General features: G+C 49.8%; 2 protein-coding genes across 3 annotated transcripts; one reads left to right on the top strand and one right to left on the bottom strand.

Annotated features, from left to right (window-relative positions):
• Positions 1 to 2,146: 2,146 nt before the first annotated feature.
• PAX4 (paired box 4) lies at positions 2,147 to 6,387 on the top strand. Its single transcript, XM_008258399.3, has 10 exons — positions 2,147 to 2,159; positions 2,518 to 2,648; positions 2,877 to 3,092; positions 3,413 to 3,488; positions 4,033 to 4,158; positions 4,382 to 4,464; positions 4,808 to 4,877; positions 5,373 to 5,428; positions 5,598 to 5,739; positions 6,248 to 6,387. Exons 1-10 carry the CDS (start codon positions 2,147 to 2,149, stop codon positions 6,385 to 6,387), a joined length of 1,053 nt encoding a protein of 350 aa, XP_008256621.3.
• A 4,223-nt stretch (positions 6,388 to 10,610) lies between these two features.
• Positions 10,611 to 20,468, bottom strand: FSCN3 (fascin actin-bundling protein 3). Of its 2 annotated transcripts, XM_008258187.4 has the most exons (7): positions 20,169 to 20,468; positions 18,524 to 19,220; positions 17,728 to 17,846; positions 15,136 to 15,295; positions 13,611 to 13,781; positions 13,087 to 13,292; positions 10,611 to 10,857 (listed from the first exon to the last, which is right to left on the bottom strand). In XM_008258187.4, the coding sequence occupies exons 1-6, from the start codon at positions 20,310 to 20,312 to the stop codon at positions 13,087 to 13,089; spliced, it is 1,497 nt and encodes a 498-aa protein (XP_008256409.2). In that variant the 5' UTR covers positions 20,313 to 20,468; the 3' UTR covers positions 10,611 to 10,857.
• Positions 20,469 to 22,122: the final 1,654 nt, after the last annotated feature.

The following is a 22,122-nucleotide window of genomic DNA, read 5'->3' as shown; positions in this document are numbered from 1 at the left end:
TTCCCTCCTCCTCTCTGCTCTGCTCGTGGCCTGTGACATCACTGGCTGCTCCCAGAAGGCTGCCCTCTGCTCCTGAGCACAGGCACTCTGAAGCTCTGGACCCCTTGGCAGAACTGAAGTAGAAGCAGAGTGAAGGCTGCTCCCAGGACCAGACCACCACCCCCCAGAGCCTGTAGGGGGTCTCAGGAGCCCAGCACAGGAGACTGAGACGACCCCCTGGAGCTCCCACCTCCTCTCCTCCACACAGGTAGCTCCCCTGCAGGCTTATTGTCTGCGCTGCCTCCCATGCCATGCCCACTTCTTTGTGCGCCCAAGCCCAGCTCCTCTCCTGTCTTTACAGCTTTCCCCCTTTCCAGCTCACCGTGCTGCCTCTCCACCTTGTGGGCACCTGTAGCTTTTCCAGACAAGTTAATATTATGTCGGGATTGTGTGGTGTATCTATTTGGGAATGAGGTTTTGGCTTGTGACTTGGGACAGGGTGATTTGAGGTGTGGAGATTCTTTCAGTTTGAATATTGAATCTGTGTTCCCACCACACAGCTCCTTAGAGGAGACAGAGTCTCAGGGTTTGGCTGACAATCTGAGCTCCTGCCCCTGCCCTAACCTCTCCTTTACCTCCCAGCTTGACTTGCCTCTCTCCATTTCTCTGGTGGCATTGACACAAATACGAAACGGGGTGGAAACAGAGAGGGAGAGAGAGAGAGCGTGCGCTCCCCTGCCCAGGATTACAAGCTGAAATTTTGGCTTCTGGAGAGGAACTGGCTTCTAAACCTTGAGTTTTACTCTCTGGGTGGCTCATAACTTATGGGAGCCCCAATGGGTTGGTCAGTTTTCTCTTTGGACAAACCTCTGCCTTCCCTCCCGATTTTCTGTAAAGGTGGGAGTTTATAGTTCTATCTGCCCAGTACATAAAGGCCAGTTTAGCTGCTGAAACTAAACAGTAGGCTCTGGAGTCCGTACTTTTTGTAATTTATTGTTTTTTTTTCCTGTGCTGGTCTCCTCTCCCCAGTTGTAACAAAATCTCTTGGCTAGCAAACACCCTACCCCTTTTCTTTTCACTCTTTCCATCCCTAAAAACCAACAATGTGCTCAAGTCTAATACTCTTTTCAGTAAATGAGTGGGCAGACAAGATACCTGAGCAAAGATGGCATGGTTATTACACGAAAGTTCTCTGCATAAGCAACTTCCCGGGGTGATCTCCAGTCTTGCCAGTGTTCCAGGCATGGAAGGAGGTAGTTTCCACTCCCTTTAATTGCTGGTGAAATTGGGAGTTACATCGTGGCTCGTGCATGTGTCCCTTTCTGATCAGAGACTGTCCCCTGGCCCCCTGCTCCTCACCCTTGGCCTTCAGTCAACGCTGGGCAAATGAGTGAATGAGCCCAATAAGGTGGTCTCAGAGGGACGCTTCAGAGTTAACAGGAACCAAGAGCCCTGCAGGTTAGAAGCTGCCAAGAGGTGCACCTTTTAGAGAAGCTAGCAGTTGGGTGTCATTCATCTCTACCTCATTGGGGGTAGAGCTGAGCCCTGCGGTTCCCCAGAGCTTCCTAGAAAATATGAGAAGCAGATGTGAGCCCTTGCCCTAAAGTGCTCTCAAGGAAACACCCAAGCTGGTGGTTTGGAGAACCTCACCCAGGACTGTCTGGAAGTAAAGGCAGCACCAGGAACTAGCAGGCTCCGTGGTCTGGGGCTCGAGTGTGTTAGGCAGGGCTGGGAAGACTTAGGAGCCATCAGCAACAAGAGAGCTGCATAAGCATTTGAGAGGACCAGCCCTTCTCACCTTCTGACCTTTTTTAATGGATGTGTGGGAAATGGCAACCCCCCACCCCCCTTGCCCACCCAGCCCTTTATCAGGGACACGCAGAATGAACCAGTGCTCAGCTGGCCCTGTGATGTTCAACACATAAGGGCTTTAATAAAGATAAGTCTATTTCTCCAGTTTTAGCAATATATCGGCCCATTCTAGAAACCTGCCCCTCCATCATAAAACATTGCCAACAAAGGCCATTCCAAGCAAGAGACCTCACTCACGTAACCCCCTCTGGTTGCAGAGTCAGCTCCCCACATCAGAAAAGGAGCTTCAGGAATGAACTCCCTTCCCTAGCTTCTCAGTTGGCTTCCTGTCCTGGGAAGAGGGGGAGCCTGGCCCATGCCGCACGACGGTAAGGAGCTGGGAGGGGTGGGAAGAACAGGCAGGGCTGGCTCCTGAGAGTGGAGTATCTCAGGGCTTTGCTTCCACCACCGTGGTTCTGTCTGTCCTCGGCCAGTGTTCTGGGGAAGCTCTTTCCAGTCACTCCGTGCCCCCTCCACACTGCTTCCTTGAGATCAGGAGAGGCAGCACGCATGGCCCGGGAGTGAAGACTCACCCGCAAAGCAGCTCCCAGAGAAAGGGGCATGTTTTGAGCGCTCTGGGGGCTCCTGGGAGAGGGAGGGAGAAGCCGGGCTGGGCGAGCAGCCTCCATACAGGAGGGTGGGGGAGTGGGGAGAGGGGGTGTGTGGATGCCTCCTTCTCGTGCACAGGGATCAGCAGCGTGAATCAGCTCGGGGGGCTCTTTGTGAATGGCCGGCCCTTGCCTCTGGACACCCGGCAGCAGATGGTGCGTCTAGCAGACAGCGGGATGCGGCCCTGTGACATCTCACGGAGCCTTAAGGTAGTGACAGGGACCAGGAGCTGGGAGTGGGGGCCCCTCTGATGGCCAGAGTCTGTGGTTGCTGCTGCACACGCATGGGGCTACTTCTTGGAAGACTCTCTTGTAGGTTGGGAAGGGGAGTTTTAGGCCCCAAAGGTAGGCTGGGCTCTTAACGCCATGGCGAAGTCTCACTTTGCCTCGTAGTCTTCTGTCCATGCCTTACCTGTCCCCGCTTCTCACCTGACTCAGGTATCTAATGGCTGTGTGAGCAAGATCCTAGGGCGTTACTACCGCACAGGGCTCTTGGAACCCAAAGGCATTGGGGGAAGCAAGCCCCGTCTGGCCACACCCCCCGTGGTGGCTCGAATTGCGCAGCTGAAGGGTGAGCGTCCAGCTCTCTTTGCCTGGGAGATCCAACGCCAGCTCTGTGCTGAAGGGCTTTGCACGCAGGACAAGACTCCCAGTGTAAGTGCCCCTCCCTCCCTGCACCTGTGCTAGCCAGCAGGCTGTCTGGGGAGAATGGGGGTCCTCTCACCTGGCAGTGTGGGCATCCCAGGCTGGGGGGTGGCAGGCTTCTGGGCTTTTCTCACCCCTCAGGTTCTCTTCGGCAAAGTGGGGGTGGTGAGAGAGATGAAATGAAACAGGTGCAGGGAGAAATGTGCGGCTGGCCTTGGGAGCCCACGTGCGGGTGGAGGCAGAGGGAAGAAAGGATTTGGGAGGAAACATCCTCAGGATGCAACCCTGGGTCTGTGCACCTTTCCACTTGACACCCCAACACCCCCCAGGTCTCCTCCATCAACCGAGTCCTACGTGCACTGCAAGAGGATCAGAGACTTCCCTGGGCACAGCTCAGGTCACCAGGTGGGTCTTGGGGCTGTCTGTAGGGCTGGCAAAGCCAAATACTCAGCATTCAAAATTCTCAAAGCCCTATCTTTTTTTTTTGGATCACCTTCCCTTACACCCTAATAAGGATGGCGTACCAGGGAGGCTTATTCTCTCCGGGTGGAAGAAACTAAAGTTTAGGGAAGGGAATCAACCCAAGGGCCACCAGCTACTTGTTGGCAGGTCCTGGAGCAGAACCTGGTCCTCTAGCACCTAGGATTTTAGCACTGGGTATTCTACACCATCCATCTGCCTCATTTCCCTGGACACCCTCATATTCTGTGGGGTCAAGCACGTGCGGGCCAACCCTACTCCAGTTTCCCCTGCAAGTGTGTACCCCATCATGATATTAAACACATGTCCCACCCAGTGCCCCTGCAGTGACCTCCAAGGAACTGTGACTGCCCCACAAGCTCAGCTGTGCCTTTATACCCGTGTGGTCCTCTGGCCAATGTCCAAGGGACTCAGAGCCCCCCACCCATCCAGAGGAATCTCTGCCACAGGACCTTGTCCTCTTTTGCAGCTGTTTTGGCTCCAGCTCCTCCCATTCCCCACAGAGGCTCTGAGGTTCCCCCGGGTCCCCACCCAGGGACTGGTCACCGGAATCGGACCATCTTCTCCCCAGGCCAAGCTGAGGCATTGGAGAAAGGTGCTGAATGGGGTGGACCGTGGAGCAGGGGGTCCTTGGTGTGACCTGGGTGCAGCGGCCCTGAGGCACTGAGACTTGGGGAGGGGGGTACAGCCTTTGCGTGACTCTGCCTTGGGGAGGAAGGTCATTTAGGGTTGTAGCAGGTGGCAAGTCAGACCTGAGCGGGAGACCCATCCCCTGCTCCTCTCCCTGTGCCTAACCGTGTGAGCCTCCATCTCTATAGAGTTTCAGCGTGGCCAGTATCCTGATTCAGTGGCCCGTGGAAAACTGGCTGCTGCTACCTCTCTGCCTGAGGACACAGTGAGGGTGAGTGGGTTCTGTGACACAAGGGGCACAAACCAGCAGGAGGAAGGGTCTGTCCAGCCAGGGCTTCAGGTGCTGATACGGGGGATGGGGGAAGAGAAGGTGGAAGCAGACTTTTGTGAGCATAATTCCTTCCTTATTACCTTCTGCTGATTGCTCTGCTCTCTTCCCCACCTCAGATCTTTGAGTTGAGGAAGGGGACAGAGAGCCAGATCAGGGAAGGAGGATGTAAGGATGTCTGAGGAAGGGTCTTCCTTTTGAGTCCAGGCCAGGAACACGGGGTGAGAGCAGCAAGCGCCAGGCATCAGAAAGCACAGCCAGGAACATGATCCCCATCCTCCCTTAGGTCTGGTTTTCCAACAGAAGAGCCAAGTGGCGACGGCAAGAGAAGCTCAAGTGGGAAATGCAGCTTCCAGGTGATTCCTCTGCATCCCCCGTCCATCTATCCAGCCACTCCTCTGTCCATCATCAACCAACCCATCTGCTCACATATATGTTCACTCACCCACACATCCACTCATTCATCTACCCACCCACCTTCCCATCCACCCACCCATCCACCCATCCACCCATCCACCCACCCACCCATCCATCCATCCATCCATCCACCCACCCACAAACATTTACACAGCATCTCTCTCTGCCAGGCCTTGTGCTACATGCTGGGCACACAGATTGTCTTGCTCTTGAGGACTACACTATGCCCAGAACCAATAATCCTTCTTTCTCAAATTCTAAGATCCTGCCTGGGGACAGAGGGTAGAGTTTAGGGTTGTAATCTCCATCTTTCCCTACCTCCCACCAAGTTGCTTCTTTTCCTAGATTCCCTCTACATCTAACCTCCCTGTCTCTTGCCATGCTCCCATTGCCCCAGTCCCAAACCTCTAACTGGGTCAATTCTCACCTTTCAGGTGCTTCCCAGGGGCTGACTATCCCGAGGGTTTCCCCAGGAAGCATCTCTGCACAGGTACTTGGGAGGATTGGGAAGTTTGTCCATCTCCATTATCCATATGGGTGGATAGTAGATCTCTCTGGAGTTTGGTGGGATACAGCCAGAGTGGCAGGTGACCTGGGGTGCCAGGTCTTTTAAACGGGAGGCATAACTGGAAGCTGAGGGTCTCCTCTTGGTTTTCGAGCAGTCACCTGGAAATGTGCCCATAGCACCCTTGCCTGCCCCAGAACCACTGGGTCCCTCCTGCTGTCAGCTGTGTTGTGGGACAGCACCCGACAGGTGTCAGAGTGACACTCCAACGCAAGCCTGTCTCAAGCCCTGCTGGGGTAAGAATTCACATAAGGCCTCATTCCTGCAGGGTATGGAGAGGGCCCACTGACTCCTTACAGGAAGACATGGATCTCCCCTTGGGGTCATCAAAGGCTCTTTGATGTAGCTTTCCTCTGTGTTTGGCTCACAAGCTGGGGAGACTGGTACTCTATGAGGCTATAGTGTAGTGTATGGATAGCCATAGCAGGTAAAGAGGGTTTGAGTGTATATATTCAGGGTGGAGCACTGACGTCACAGCCCCTACCCTTCAGTGACTTTGAGGGGTGGGATGGGAGAGATAAGCCCAAGCTCTGCCCTCTTTGTCCCCACAGCTGAGTTCCCTGGATTCAGTACTGCTTTGCCTTCCTTGCCCTTCTTTCCATGTCTTGGTCTCCAGCCTTGGTCCCCTCAGGCTCTGCTGTGGGCCAGCTGCCCACCGCTGTAAGGCCTGGAGTGAGGCCAAGCCCAGTGTGGGGTGGGGTGAACCTCATCCTGCCCATTGTCCTTGCTGCCCTGCCCATGCAGATTGCTGCTCCTTCCTCATGCCTGTGGCCCCTCCCTCATCTATGGACCTTGGCTGGCCCTGCCTCAATGCCTCCCCTGTGCATCACCTGATTGGAGGGGCTGGAGAAGTGACACCCACTCGCTTCTCACCTTGGCCTTAGGAGGCCTCCACTTGGCAGTAATAAAAACATGTTTGTTTTAGCAGTAATTCCTGTCGTCAATCATTTTTCCATTGTGACTACCCACATATTTAAGTTATAAGCAGTTTAGCCCTATCATCTATATCTATCTGTCATCAATCATGTCTGTCATCTAATCTGTGCATATTTCTGATCTATGTATCTAACTGAAGCATTTATCTAGAATGCATTTATCTAGCTACTCTCCATATACATTTATATATATATATATATATATATATATATTAGTCCAGTTTCCATTACTATAACAAAATAGCTGAACCTAGATACATATAGAGAAAAGAGGTGTACTTAACTCACTGTAGGCTAAAAGTCCAAGAATGGGTAGCCCCATTGATAAGTTAGTCTCATGTTAGATGGTATCACGATGGCAGACATGGGTGAAAGATTGAAAGAGCACACAACACAGCAGAAAGCTGGAGAGTGTAGGGGCAAGGACAGAACTTCCACTAGGGGCTGGCATTGTTCTGCAGTGGATTGAGTCACTGTCTGTGCCACTAGCATCCCATATTGGAGTACTGGTTTGAGTCTACGCTGCATTACTTCAGATCCAGCTTCCTGTTAGTGTATTTTGGAAGGCAGCAGAAGATGGCCCAAGTACTTGAGTTTCTGCCATCCACATGGGAGACCCAGGTGGGGTTCTGGGCTCCTGGCTTTGGCCTGGTCCTGACCTGGCCCACCTACAGTGGTTGTGGCCGTTGGGGTGTAAATCAGTGGATTGAAGAATGCTTTCTGTCTCTGTCTCTCCTTTTCTTTCTGGTACTCTGCCTTTCAAATGAATTAAATAAATCTCTTTTTTGAAAGAATTCCTGATAGGTCCTACCTCTTAAAAAAATCTCACTACCTCTTAACATTGCCATGCTGTTGACCAAACTTCCAACATGTGAACCCTCCAAGGGACATACTCAAATCATATCCAAACCATGGCCACATATATGCATGCATGTATGTATGTATGTATGTATGTAATTTTCATCTACCTATCATCTATCTGTCATCTATCTATCTATCTATCTATCATCTATCTCTATCGATCATCTATGTCTATCATTTATCATCTACCTACCTATATCTATCTATCATCTGTCTAATCTATCATCCACCTACCTTATCTATCTATCTAGTTACCTATTTCTACCTTGTGCTTGGGTTCTTGTATACCCACAAATATGCATCTACATGCACACACATGCACATGCTCACACACTGATATTTCATTATGACACCTCACTCCTCAGTCCTCCAGCAGGCATCTCCAAAAACTAAGGAACAAAATCACAGCATGATATCTGCATCTAGGGAAATTTACTATAATTCCATAATGTGACAAAATAAACATTATTTCCTTAATTGCTTATCAGGGGGCTTCAAAAAGTTCATGAAGAACACACATCTTTTAGCTCCATTTTTCACAAAACTTATTTTTAAAAAATATTTTTTTTTATTTGAAGGGGAGAGAGAGAGAGAGAGCTTCCATCTGTTGAATCACTTCCAAAATGCCTGCAACAACCTGGACTGGGCCAGGCTCAAGCCAGGAGACAGGAACTCCATCCGGGTCTCCCATGTGGGTGACAGAAGCAGAAGCAGAGGCAGAGGCAGAGGCAGAGGCAGGACTCAATCCCAGGCACTCTGACATGCGTTGCAAGCTTCCCAGGTGGTAGTTTAAATCACTGCACCATGCTTGCCCAAACTTTTGAAGGCCCCTTGTATGTATGCTTTTTAAAGATTTATTTATTTATTTGAAAGTCAGAGTCGTGGTAGGGAGACTCATAGAGAAAGAGAGAGAGAGACAGAGAGATCTTCCATCTGTTGATTCACTCCCCCACCCCGCAATGCCTGCAACAGCCTAGACTGGGCTTGGCTGAAGTCAGGAGCCAGGAAATCCATCCTTGTCTCCCATATAGGTGGCAGGAACACAAGTACTTGAGCCCTCTTCTGTTGCCTTCCCAGATGCATTAGCAAGAAGCTGAATTGGAAGAAAAGCAGCCAGGACTGCAACTGGTCCTCCAATGCCAGATTGTCATAGGTGGTGGCTTAACCTGCTGCACCACAATGCTGGCCTCTTCTTCTATGTGTTTTTTGTCATAGTAACAGAGAGAGTGGAAATGCCGTTTATTGTATTTCACTTTTCCATTTAGAGACGCACCAAAGGGCTTGTTTGCTTGATTCTTCTTGGCATTAAGTTCCACATCTTCTCAACTCTGTCCCCCTGAAGAGAAAGTTTAAGGCCCTCCTGGGACATCTTGGAATGTGGGGAAAGAGAAGAAAATGAGGAAAATGAGGTGAAGTATGGAGTATTTTGAAAATAGGCAGGACTCATTCCTCCAAATCCTTTCCCTTTTGATGGGCAGGGGAGGGATACTTATGGTGCAAAGAGGACTGGGGATGGAGGAGTGGGGAAGTGTTTGTTTTTACCTCTCATGTGGGACAGGTATTTACACAGAAATTGTACTTCAGGAGGTCCCTTATTATCAGATGATCCAGGCATGTGCTGTCCAGTAAGTACCCACCAATAACACGTGGCTATTTAAATGTAATTAAATAAAATGAGCAATTTAGCTCCTCACTCGCACTAGCCACATATCAAATGCCCTGTAGTCAGTGACACACAGATCATGGCTGCCATATTAGATTTAAAATATATTTATTTATTTGAAAATCAGAGTTACACAGAGAGAGAAGGAGACGCAGAGAGAGAGAAAGAGAGAGGTCTTCCATCCACTAGTTCACTCCCCATTGGCCACATGGCTGGAGCTGCGCCAATCTGAAGCCAGCAGCCAGGAGCTTCTTTCAGGTCTCCCATGCAGTTGCAGGTGCCCAAGGACCTGGGCCATCTTCCACTGCTTTCCCATGCCATAGCAGAGAGCTGGATCAGAAGTGGAGCAGCCGGGACTTGAACTGGTGCCCATGTGGGATGCTGGCACTGCAGGCAGTGGCTTTACATGCTACGCCACAGTGCCAGCCTCGAGATTATGTTAGGAGGTGTGTGGGGGCTGGTTTAAATAATGGAGAGTCAGAAATGAGAAAATTATTCTCTTTCCAGATTACTTTCAATTCCGATTGCTTCAAGGAAAAAGTTTCATTTTGGTTCTAGTCTTTAGTGTCTCTCTAACAGTTGTTAATCTTTCTTACGAAAGAGAAAGGGAGTTTCAGGCTTTGAGCTTTGGGCAGGAAGGGAATTCTAGGATTTGATAACATCACTGTGTTCCAGTGAATTTATTTTTATAGTCACTTTCTATTTATGGCAAGTGGTTTTGGTTTTTTCCATTTTATGATAGTGATAAAAATATACCTTTTAAAGTAAATGTCTATAAGCATCTAAGTCAATAAAAACATTAATAGGGCAGATAGTTGGTAAAGGCTGGAATCATGAAGACGGTGCAAGAATGATAGACATTTTGGAAGTTACTCCTTTAAAAAAAGATTTATTTTATTTATCAGAAAGGCAGGTGACAGAGGGAGAGGGAGAAGCAGAGAAAGAGACCTTCCGTTTGCTGGCTCACTCCCCCAAATGGCTGCACCAGCTAGAGATGCGCCAGGCTGAAGCCAGGATCCAGGAACTCCACCTGGGTCTCCCACATGGGTGGCTGAGGCCTAAGTACCTGAGACATCTCCCACAGCTTTCCAGGCACATTAGCAAGGAGCTGAACTGGAAGCAGAGCAACCCGGTCTCAAACAGGTGCTTTACTATGGACGCCGGTGTTGCAGGCAGCAGCTTAACCCTCTGCACAATGATGCCCTGCACTTCATGCTTTGATGCAAGGAATATTGACCACTGGAGTCAGAAGATTTGAGGCATTGGCTAGCTCTGTGGGAATTGATCATGGGCAACTGATCATTGCCAAGTGACCTTGAACAAATCACTCCAGCTCTCCATAAGAGGTGAGAAATCATGGCAGAAGTGCTGTCCTGCCTACCTCGCTGGATCAAAGGAAATGACAGAGGAGATGAGAGGGTGGACCACACAGGAAGAAGGTATTATAACTATTACCCTGTACCCATAGGGTTACAAATCCTGCAAGTGACCAAAAGGACACCTAAAATCACATCCTGACTCTGAATCCTTCAGGGTGAGGATGGCTCCCATGGGGTCACTGGGAAAAGTTCAGTGCCTCTGGGTGGCAGAGGGGAAGATGAGCTGAAAACTGGATCTCAGCTGTCTCCTTTCTCCTGGTTGCATGTAGAGGGCCTGCAGCCTCCGTCCCCACCCTCATGCAGACCCCCTTTCTGTCCGGAGTCAGATGCACACAGGCTCTTTGGGTGGCCCATTATGTTGTATTTTTGCTTGAAACAGGTGTTTTGCTAAACTGGGTAGGAAAAGTTGTGTAACAGATATTCTTCTCTTGGATCTTGACTCCGGGGTTCCCGTTCCATTTAGGGCAGTAGTCTTTCTTGGAGGATTTGTATTTTGGAAGGTGGTACCCCATTGACCTGTGGGAAGAAGAAGGAACAGAAGAAACCTTCAGCAATCAACTGAGATTGTGGGCTGATCTCTGGCTTTTAGAACACCAGGGAAAATCCTATGGGAAGTGATGGAATAAGATGATCAATGCTGGGCATATGTGGAGTTAATTTATAAAAATAATTTTAAAAAAATTGAATCATTGGTGCAAAAAAATGTCCATTAGAGTCCCAAGGCAGAATGTGGTGGACAGGAAAGTTTACTAAGAGCTGGTGTTGGGTCGGGGAGGACCCCCGAAGGGTGAGAATGTGCTGGGGGCTAGAATGTTAACCAAGGATCCCACACTGATAGGCTCAGTACTCTCCACTACCACCCTGCGAGATCAATACTGGATTCCCATTGACTCACAAGAAACAGGCTTTGGCTTCGGTTGGTCAAGGTCAAACAACAAATTTAACAACCTGAGTTTCGAGGTGAGCTCTTCACCACTGCAACACACTGCTACTAGCATGTCGGGCTCGAAAGGGAGCTGAGAAATTTAGCTCTACCCAAACTCTTCCTGGGGTAAGAAAATGGAGGCCTTTCATTTTCTAGTTCTCACTTTGGCTATCGTAAGAAAACTGGTAGAGGCCGGCACCACGGCTCACTTGGCTAATCTTTCACCTGCGGCACCAGCACCCCAGGTTCTAGTCCTAGTCGGGGCGCTGGATTCTGTCCCGGTTGCTCCTCTTCCAGTCCAGCTCTCTGCTGTGGCCCAGGAAGGCAGTGGAGGATGGCCCAAGTGCTTGGGTCCTGCACACGCATGGGAGAACAGGAGGAAGCACCTGGCTCCTGGCTTCAGATCAGCGTGGTGTGCCGGCCACAGTGTGCCGGCCGTAGCGGCCATTTAGGGGAGTGAACCAAAGGAAAAGGAAGACCTTTCTCTCTGTCTCTCTCACTGTCCACTCTGCCTATCAAAAAAAAAAAAAAAACTGGTAGAAAAATGGATAAACAGCCAACCTCTAATGAGGGCCTATATTTAGATTGAGATCATCCTTTAACCTTTGCAATACCTATTGGGTAGCTATCATTCCCATTTTATGGTTGGGAAACCTGAGGCCTTGAAATATTAAAGCAATTTCCCTAAGGTCATACAGCTGATAAAGCCTGAAGTTGACTAGCTTGTGAATCTACATCGGTCAGATATCCAAATTGAAGTATTTTCTCCAACATCCTTGTGACTTCTCCAGCTGGGAAAGTGAGGTCACTCGTGAAGGGACAGGACTCAGAGCAGTGGGGTGCCCTGAAGAGCTATGATTAGGGAATGATGGAGGGAAGCAGCAGGTCAGCAAAACCAAGATGATGTAAAGAGGAGACTGCACGGACTGGATTTGGCTGCGGGAGGTGCTGCTGGCGAGTGCTGGGAGACAGGCTGGCTCTCGGTGAAATGCCAGGAACCAAGTGGAAGCCACGGTTATTGTGAAGGATCGAGCACTAAAGAGGCATTGTTCAGGAAGCACCCAGGAAATTGCAGACTTTAATGAAGGGAGCTAAAGGGAGCTTGGAGAGGTGGCACCGAGGTCTTGAGCCTGAGCTAGCGGCAGTGGTGCCTGAGGTGGCCCTGGGGACAGCAGGATGAGGAGAATCGCCCTTCTCTGGGAGCAGCCCTGGGGATGGCAGGACGAGGAGGCTGCTTGCAGCTCTGCTGATATGGACGGCCTGGAGGACCAAGTCATGGTGACTGCCCATCAGAAAGTGAAAGGGAGAAGCAGTCAGAGTTCAGGAGAAGGGTCAGGGTTGGAGGTGAGAATCTGAGAGCCAACTCTAGCCCAGGGAAGGTAGGGATTCAAAGTGTATAGAATAGAAAGCACATATCTTCCACCCCCAGCTACACACCCTCAAAGCAAGCCATGTTACTTACAAACAAGGTAAAATTCTGCATCAGTGGAGACAGAGATACCCAAGCACACCTCACCCTATCTCCACCATGCTTGCTCGCAAGCACATAAGTCAGTGTGGCAACACAGGGAGAAACCTAGATCTGACTTCTTTCTGAAGCCAAGTTCAAGTTGGGGCGTCCACAAAGACCTCCATGGACTTGCAGTGACCAAGTCAGGAAACAGTTGTTGGTGAGGCAGTAAAACAAAAATCCGTGCAGGAGTGCATTTTGCATTTTGGTCTTCCCACAACAGGCCTCCCCACCCACCTCCTTTCTCTCACCCTCAGCTCCTCTCCCACCCTCTGCCCCCACCCCCGGGGCTTTCCCCGCACTCCCTTACCTAAAATTCCCAGATACACTCTTTGGTAATATCTTCGCTGTCTGCCAGTAGGGTGCCGCTTCGATCAGCTCGCATGTAGAAGCCGTTGGGTGCCAGCACGGTGAGCAAGTTGCTTCCCTGAAGCTCTATACAGAAGTTGAGGGCAAACTTTCCCCAGGGGCGAAAGGTGCCAAAGGATGTGATTGACCAGAAGGAACCACCTTGTGCTGGGAGAGAGGAGCTCGGGTTGGTGGGCTGCTTGGTGGGCTGTCCTCCAGCAGTCCTGACTCCCAGGGGCCTCCTGGAGCCATGCCACCCTCCTGGGGCCCCCGCCCCTGCCTGTGCCGGTACAGCCCTCTGTGGAGACACAGTGGGGCCAGAAGGGATTCCAGTAGTTTCTGTCCTGTCCACCCACTCTGGGGTCTTGAGATGTGAGAACAAGCAGCAATCTTGTTTTTCCTTTTATGACGTAAGATGAGCAGGCCCTGAAGTGTGAGCTGGGGCTAAGACAGGGCTGCACTGTGAGGGGAAGGGGAGCCACTCACCCTGGAAGTGGTAGATGCCGTGGCGGCAGGGGAGGAGGTGAATGCAGTCGGGCTGGTCCAGATTGCACTGCAAGAGGTCGTGCTCCGGCGAGGAGCCCACGTACCCGTACCGACCTCGCAACACCAGGAAAGGCCGGTTAGTAAATCGAATGGCCAGTTCCTCGTTTGGGCCTGAAAGGAATTGGAAGGGATTATTGAGGTATTCTCCAGAAGCAAGCAGGAGGAAGAACACTCATTGCAGAAGGGTGTTGTCAAGATTCTAACTTTTCTTAATACACAAAGAGTTGTGTACTAATTTTTTTAGAGGCAGAGAGAGAGAGAGAGAGAGAGATGGATCCCATCTGCTAGTTCACTGTTCAAATACCTACAGAGTGCCAGGAATTCAATCCAGGTCTCCCAAAACATGGGTGGCAGTAACCCAATTACTGGAGCCATCACCCCTGCCTCCCCGGGTCTGCATTACCAGGAAACTGGAGTCAGGAGCAGAGTCAGGTGTTGCCTTCTGGTATGGGCTGTGGGATCTTAACCATTAAACCCTAGGCCCACCCTAACATTTTAACTTTTTTAAAATTGATTTATTTGACAGATAGAGTTAGACAGTGAGAGAGAGAGAGACAGAGAGAAAGGTTTTTCTTCTTTGGTTCACCCCCAAATGGCCACTATGGCTGGTGCTATGCCAATCCAAAGCCAGGAGCCAGGTGCTTCCTCCTGTTCTCCCATGCGGGTGCAGGGGCCCAAGCACTTGGGCCATCCTCCACTGCCTTCCTGGGCCACAGCAGAGAGCTGGACTGGAAGAGGAGCAACCAGGACTAGAACCCGGCACCAAGTGAGCCATAGCACCGGACCCCTAACATTTTAACATTTAATGAACATCTGCTATACTCCAGGTCTTATACTAACTGCTTGTGAGACATTTGTGAGAGCACTTAACACAGTGGGGGGCACATGACATTTCAGTAATATTAAATCTTTTGTGATGTGTTAATCTCCTTAATCCATGTAACAACTCCATGAAGTAGTGGGGCAGATATCTCTAGTTCTCCCGACAGTGAAACTGAGGCTTAAAGAGGTAGTTTGCTCAAGGAGAGAGCAAGTACACAAACCCAAATCTTCTGACTCTCTTTTTTAATATTTATTTTATTTTATTTGAAAGGCAGAGTTACAGAGAGAGGGAGAGACAGAGAGAGAAAGAGATCCGTCATCGCCGGTTCACTCCTCTAATGGCCACAATGGCCAGGGCTGAGCCAGGTCAAAGCCAGGAGCCATGAGCTTCTTCTGGGTCTCCCATGTGGGTGCAGGGGCTCAAGCAGTTGGCCCATCCTCTCCTGATTTCCCAGGTGCATTGGCAGGGAGCTGGATTGAAAGTGGAGCAGCTGGGATTCGAACTGGCACCTACACAGTATGCCAGTGCTGCAGGCAGCAAGCAGCTTAACCTGCTACACCACAACCCTGGCCCCGTTTTTCTTTCTTTTTTTCTTAAACCCTTATTTCAGCCCCCTCTGAAAGCGTCCCTGACTTGGCTCACCTGGGATAGTGGCATTGGCCATCAGAAGGCCATTGGCTGCAATGCCCAGGAAGCGCCCGTTGGAGGACTGCAGGATGATCTTGCCACAGTTCCAGTGCACACGGAAGAAAGTGTCCGACTCCATTGGGTGCCCATCAGCCATCACTGTCCTGTGGCGCCTCTGGAAGAGGAATGAAGATTGACTCCCTCATCTTTCTCCCCGTCATTTTCATTACTAGAGCTTCTCTCCACATCCCACCTCCCCATCTTTTTCATTCTTCAAGAATGTGCTTTATGCTTTCTGATCATTTTTGGAGAATGTTCTTAGGCCTCAGCTCTCCTACTGCCCCCGAGTCCAGCTAATTATGGAGAGAAATGAACCTTAGCTCTGACCACAAGATAATTTTGAAATGGATCATAAACATACAAGTATAAGCTAAATCATAAAACATCTAGAAGAAAACAGAAATTCTTCACAACTTTGTTGTAGGCAATGATTTCTTGGGATAAAAAAAGTAGTAACCATTTAAAAAATGGACAAATTGGACTTCTGAAACTAAAAATTTGCTTCTCAAAAGACACCATTAAGCAGGTGAAAATGCAACACAATCACACACACACATGCACACATACACACTGGGAAAGAATGTTTACCAGGCATGTATTTGGTAAAGGACTTGAATTTAGAACATACAAGGAACTCCTACTAATCAATCATAAGACAAACAACTCAGTGACAAATGGGGAAAAGATTTGGACAGACATCTTACAAGAGAAAATATATGAAGAGCCAAAAAGTTCATGAAAAGCTACTAAAAATGACAAAAGACAAGATAAATGCAAATTAAAGTCACAGTAAGATACAATAATATATATCCATTAGAGTGACTAACATTAAAAATACATACCATAACAAGTGTAGGGGAAGACAAGGAGCAATTAGAACCCTCATATATCACTGGCAAGAGCATAAAATTATATAGTCACTTTAGAAAACTGACTTTTTTTTTGACAGGCAGAGTGGACAGTGAGAGAGAGAGACAGAGAGAAAGGTCTTCCTTTTTGCAGTTGGTTCACCCTCCAATGGCCGCCACGGCTGGTGCGCTGCGGCTGGCACATCACGCTGATCCGAAGCCAGGAGCCAGGTGCTTCCTCCTGATCTCCCATGGGGTGCAGGGACCAAGCACTTGGGCCATCCTCCACCGCACTCCTGGGCCATAGCAGAGAGCTGGCCTGGAAGAGGGGTAACCGGGACAGAATCTGGCGCCCCGACCGGGACTAGAACCCGGTGTACCGGCACCGCAGGCGGAGGATTAGCCTAGTGAGCTGTGGCGCCGGCCAGAAAACTGACATTTTATTATAACGTTAAACTCACATCTAACATATGACCTAGGAATTCTACCCCTTGGTATTCACCAAAGGTAAAGGAAAATACAGACGAACAAAAAGACTTGTACATGAATGTTCATAACAACTTTCTTCATAATAAAACTTTATTCATAACAATAGCCCAAAAAACCCAGACGTTGATCAGTAAGTCAATGGATAAATAATGTTTATGTTTAAAAAGGGCATTATAATACTTAAGTATTATATGAACACTGGTATACATAATAGTATAGTATTTTAGAGCACTACTCATCAATGAAAAGGAATAAACACTGATACATACAATGTCAAGGATGTATCTTAAAAGCATTGTACTAAGTAAAAGAAGCATTAATACTGTCCATACCCTGTGATTCCATGTATCTGAAATTCTAGAGTGGACTGATGTAATCCATCAGACAGAACACAGATTAGTGATAGCAGGGAATCAGAGATGGAGGAAAACTGACTATAAATGGGCAAGAAGGAATTTCTGTGGAGACGGAAACATTTTGTAAGTTGGTCTGCTTGTGGCATGGTTGCATGAGTGTATGCATTTGTCAAAATGCACTCAATTTCGCACGTAAAAGGGTGCACTATATGCATACAATTGCCATACATAGTATATACATAGTATCTTTACAACATACAGTCATCCCCTGATATCCATAAAGCATTGGTTCCAGAACCGCACACTCCACTACCCCATGGATATCAAAATCCATGGATGCTCAAGTCCCTTGGATAAAATGGAGTAGTGTTTGCACATAATCCGCATATTCTCCACTGTACTTTATCCTCTGTAGATTATTTATAGCACCATATACAATGTGAATGCTATGGAAATGGTTGTTATACTGCATTGTTTAGGGAATAATTATAAGAATAAAAGCCTGTACCTGTTCAGTACGGGCAGAACCATCACAGCCTAGCTAACATTTTGAATCCACAATGGGTTGACTCCACCAATATGGAGTCCACAAATACAGAGGGCCAACTGTACATAATTAATGTATAATATATGTGTATTATAAAAAACATAATGTATCTAAATTACAGGCTTCAATAGTTTTTTTTTTTTTTTTAAAGTATGAGGCCACTGGGTGACAATGGAGGGTTTTGGACAAGGACCTCCACAGCTCACCTCATTAACTAATCTCCTACCCCTGAAGAAGGAGAAAGTATGTCTGGAGAGGGAGAGCTCAGAGCTTAAGGTTTCTCTTGCACAGAAGGCCAAGGTCTCACCTGGGCTAGGTAGTAGCCATTGGCTGAGCGAAGCTGCAAGGTGGGGCTCTCGCTGTCACATTCAAACTGGAACAAGGACATTGAGGTCAAGCGCTCAGAGGCAGCACACACCTCAGCATCTGGAGAGCAAGCACACGTCAGAGCGAGCCCGAGTCTGTCCTCGCCCTCAGTTCCAGCCCATCCTCCATGCTTCTTCCCTGGGACTCCTCTCCTTTCCTTCCTCAACCTTCTTCAAATGTATTGGACCATAGTAATCTGGGGAAGACCCAGGCTGCTTTCCCCTAAAGCCTGTATCCCTACTGCTTTTTTTTTTTCTAAATTAAATTATTTATTTGAAAGTCAGAGTTACACACACACACACACACACACACACACACAGAGAATCTTCCATCTGCTGGTTCACTCCCCAGATGGCCACAATGGCTGGGGCTGGTCCAGGCCAAAGCCAGAAGCCAAGAGCTTCTTCTGGGTCTCCGACATGGGTGCAGGGGTCCAAGGACTTGGGCCATCTTTTGCTGCCCTTCCAAAGCCACCAGCAGGGAGTTGGATTGGGAATAGAGCAACTGGGAATGGAACCGGCGCCCATATAGGATGCTGGCATCACAGGCAGTGACTACTACATACTACACCATGATGCTGGCCCTCCATATCCCCACTTTTCTATCTTTCTCCCCTGTGGACCCTAGGATTCTCTTTAGTAGTAGGTTTAGAAATCCTTGCTGATCCCAGACACACTTTTCTCTTCTCTACAACTGGCCCTCCCTCCCTCTGTGGCTGTGCTGGGCCCAGAACTTGCCATAGATGACTGAGATGAACCTTCGAGTCTTTGATCTGAGGCTGACCCAGGCTGGGCAGCGCTGTAGGATGAACCACTCCTCGCCCCTCAGGGGATTGGAGCCCAGTCCTAGAAGCAGATGCGTGCCCTGTGGGTATAACGTGCCTCCTTCTCCATCACACAGGGCTACAAGGCCTCCAGGGCGCACTTGCATGTGAAAAGCTGTCTGCGACGAGGGCTGGGTGACTAGGCGGTCTACGTGGGACAAGAAGTGGTGTGTCGATGTCTCCAAGTGGTAGCATCCCTCTTGGAAATGCAAGAGGAACCCACATTCCTCCAGGCAAGGGATTGTTGCATCCACCCAGATGCGGCCCACTGTAGGGTCAGCCCGGGCATAGGTGTTGCTGGTGGGGTTGTAGAGGATTACGTGGACATGCAGAGCTGGCCGGGGTGTCCACATGTGGTATGCCGAGAGGACCCGGGAGTTGCAGAACACGTCCTCGCCGTTGGACTCCAGGTAGCGGCCAGAGATGATGCACTGGAGGGTCCACTTCCCGTTCCGGTGGAAGCGCAGTAGGAAGCAGCCATGGTGGCTGCTCCTCGGCCGGCCATGGCACACAGTGCCGTCTGTCTCACACAGCAGGTAGAGGCCCTGCAAGCTCTTCAGCCGTACTACGGCCTGTGTCTCGTGCTCATTGCTCACCAGGAGCTCCCAGGTCTGGGGCCATTGTGGGGGAGAAGAGGAAAATCAGTGTTGCCCCGTGACTGCACCGAGGAACCCTGCCACCCTCACCCGGGCCAATCGCCTTCCCTTCCACGTCAGCCCTGGGGTCTCCCAACCAAGAGAGGGGTCAAAAGGTCTCTGGGCCTCTCCATCACTGGAGACATAGGGAGAGGTTTTGGGTGCTCACCTCTTCCAGCTAACAGGCCAGCCCCCACCCCCCACCCCTGCCCTTTGATACCTCATTTTCTAAGAAATGTTCTGGCTTGAGTCACTTTTCCTCCCATTGCTGCCTTGGATTGCAGGCTCAGCCAATCAATCCATCTCTAAGGGCCACCAAGCCAACTTGGCTGGAGCAGACCTAAGCTCTAAGAGGCAGGTCCCCAGGCTCCAGGCATGAAGATGGGAGCATCAGATAGTCGGGATGTAACTGGTTTAGCTGTGGTCAACCTTGTTAGGAACAAGAGGACTCTCTCCTGCCTTACTCTGAAACCATCCCAGAGGGGCCTAGGGCCTCTAGAAGGAACCCATTCTCAAAGCTCAACATAGGCCTTGCACTGACTCCCCTGGTCCAACTTTCCCCAGGTGCCCACAGTTCTGCCTTCTAGCCTCGGCTCTCCACCTCTCTGTGATGACAAAGCCGCCCTGTGCTGGGGTGCAGGGTAGGGAGCAGCCGGAGCAGGACAAGGCAGCAAGGCCAAGGTTGAGGCTTCCTCTGTGGAATAGATAGGTTTATAGAGGGCAGTTCAAGCAATGGAGACTTGTGAGCCAAAGCCTGGAAGAGAAAGGTCTTGGGCTGACAGTGGCAGAGGCAAGGAAAATGATCAGGTTGTGCGTGTAGCTCCACTGCCACACACACACACTCACACACACACACACACACACACACACGGGAGAGCTTGGCCATGCCAAAAATTGGTTCCGGTTCCAAGTTCATCTTGTTACCTGTCGCCTGCCCAAAGTCTTCGCAGTAGCAGTAACTGAGTTCTTGTAAGCCTCATAGGTGAGGTAAGTTCCTGCCCAGTTGATGAGCCCAACCCTTAGGTCCTCGGCCTTGGGGTGTCTGTGTATCCACTCCACCTTATCCATGGGGCCAGCCCCACGGGTGATGACGCTGTCCAGCCCACCCTTCCCCCCAGTGTTGAGGTTTCACAGGCCATAGGGCCTGCAATAAGGCCTAGAGTACCCACCAGAAGACGTCCCCAGGGGGAACTTCCCAACCAGGGGCTGGCCTGGGGCCTGGCACCTCTGTGACCCGGGGGCATTGTGACTGTGAGGGCTGCCTCTTGTCCCAAGAAAAGGTGCTGGTCCAGCAACATCAGTCCATGACCCAGGGAAACAGGGTCCAGAGCCTCCAGTATTCGTCTCCCTATGCCACTCTGGGCACTGAGGTAGGCTGAGCTAAGACCATGAATGAGAACTGTAACCTGTGACACTAGGCGGGTCCCTCCTTTTCCTTACCTCTTTCTCCTGTTGATAGCAGGATAGAAATCAACCTCTTTCCTCCCTAAGAAGTGGGTTCTGTTGGCTCCTTTGTAGCTCAAGTATTTTTTAAAATTCAAGATATCCAGGAAATATCTATCAGCCATATGGCCCTTGAGGGGATGAGGTTAAAATGTCTCAGAAGTCACTTTGTGGAGAGTGGGGAAACCCTAGCTGGAGGATTGAAGTGTTCAGGCTGATGAGAGGGCTGGCTCAGGATCAGGGTGAGGGCCTTGGTGGCGAGAAGACCCTCCTCCCCAGGCCCAGAGGCACTGCTGCTGGGCAGGACAGGCACCCGCTGGACAGCCGGAGCTGCCCGCCTTTCCTCGCCCACGTAGCCCATGTGTAATTGCTTCTGGAACTCTTCCCCCTGCAAAGCTCACAAAGGGAACCCAGTCCAGAACTCGGGGAAACAGACACCAGGAAGGCAGAAGAGAGGAAGGCAAAAAAGAAATGGTGGTGGAGATGATGGGTTTAAGTTTGCTGAGAGTCAATGGGAAACGGATAGAGCCAACCCCATTTGGAGAACAGCCCACAACGCTGGCTCCTTGCAATCGCTTTCCCTTTCACCATAGCTGGGAGTCTCCCCAGGTAGAAAGTCCCAGAGGCGTGCAGCAGGGGCCCTGCAATCCCCAGGTGCCACCAGTATTTTGTAAAAGAAGGCTAACAGACTAATAGTGCCAGAATCATCTGGGTAATTACATTTTTTTTTTTTACATTTAAAAAATACACTTGGCATGAACCTTTCTAAAAAGCTTTATTTATTTATTTGAAAGGCAGAGTGACAGAGAAGGAGAGTCAGTGAGAGAGACTTATCTTCCACCTGCTGCTTCATTCTCCAGATGTCCACAACAGTTTTTGCTGGACCAGGCTGAAGCCATGAACCTAGAACTCCATCTAGGTCTCCCATGCAGATGGCATGGACCCAAGTACTTGGCCGTCATCTGTTGTGTTCCCAGGCACATTGGCAGGAAGCTGGACTGGAAGCAGAGTAACAGGACTCAAACCAGCACTCCCATATGTGATGCATGGTTCATCCTCCAAATGCTCACAACTAGGACAGGGCCAGGCTGAAGCCAGGAACAATGAACTCAATTCAGGTTTCCTCAATTCAGGGACTCAACTATTTGAGCCATCACTATTGCCTCCCAGGGTCTATGTAGCAACAAGCTGAAATTGTGGACACACAGAACACTCCTCCTTGGGTAATTTCTTTAAAAAGATTTATTCGAAAGGCAGAGTCACAGTGAGAGATGGAGATACACACACACACATGCGTGCACGCGCGTGTGCACACACACACACAGTTATCTTCCATTCACTGGTCCACACCCCAAATGGCCACAACAGCCAAGGCTGGGCCAGAGTGAGCCAAAGCCAGGAATGTGGAACTCCCTCTGCTTCTCCCATGTGGGAG

The sequence above is a fragment of the Oryctolagus cuniculus genome, chromosome 3 (assembly GCF_964237555.1).
Source record: "Oryctolagus cuniculus chromosome 3, mOryCun1.1, whole genome shotgun sequence".
Classification (NCBI taxonomy): domain Eukaryota; kingdom Metazoa; phylum Chordata; class Mammalia; order Lagomorpha; family Leporidae; genus Oryctolagus; species Oryctolagus cuniculus.
This window is presented reverse-complemented; position numbering and strand designations above follow the sequence as displayed.

Coding starts and splice junctions, on each gene's coding strand:
- PAX4 (XM_008258399.3), top strand. Junction 2,649..2,876: donor ACATCTCACGGAGCCTTAAG/GTAGTGACAGGG, acceptor CACCTGACTCAG/GTATCTAATGGCTGTGTGAG. Junction 4,878..5,372: donor GTGGGAAATGCAGCTTCCAG/GTGATTCCTCTG, acceptor CTCACCTTTCAG/GTGCTTCCCAGGGGCTGACT.
- FSCN3 (XM_008258187.4), bottom strand. CDS start 20,312: ATGGATAAGGTGGAGTGGATACACAGACACCCCAAGGCCGAGGACCTA. Junction 17,847..18,523: donor GTTCATCTCAGTCATCTATG/GCAAGTTCTGGG, acceptor CTTGCTCTCCAG/ATGCTGAGGTGTGTGCTGCC. Junction 13,293..13,610: donor CGGCATCTACCACTTCCAGG/GTGAGTGGCTCC, acceptor CCTCTCTCCCAG/CACAAGGTGGTTCCTTCTGG.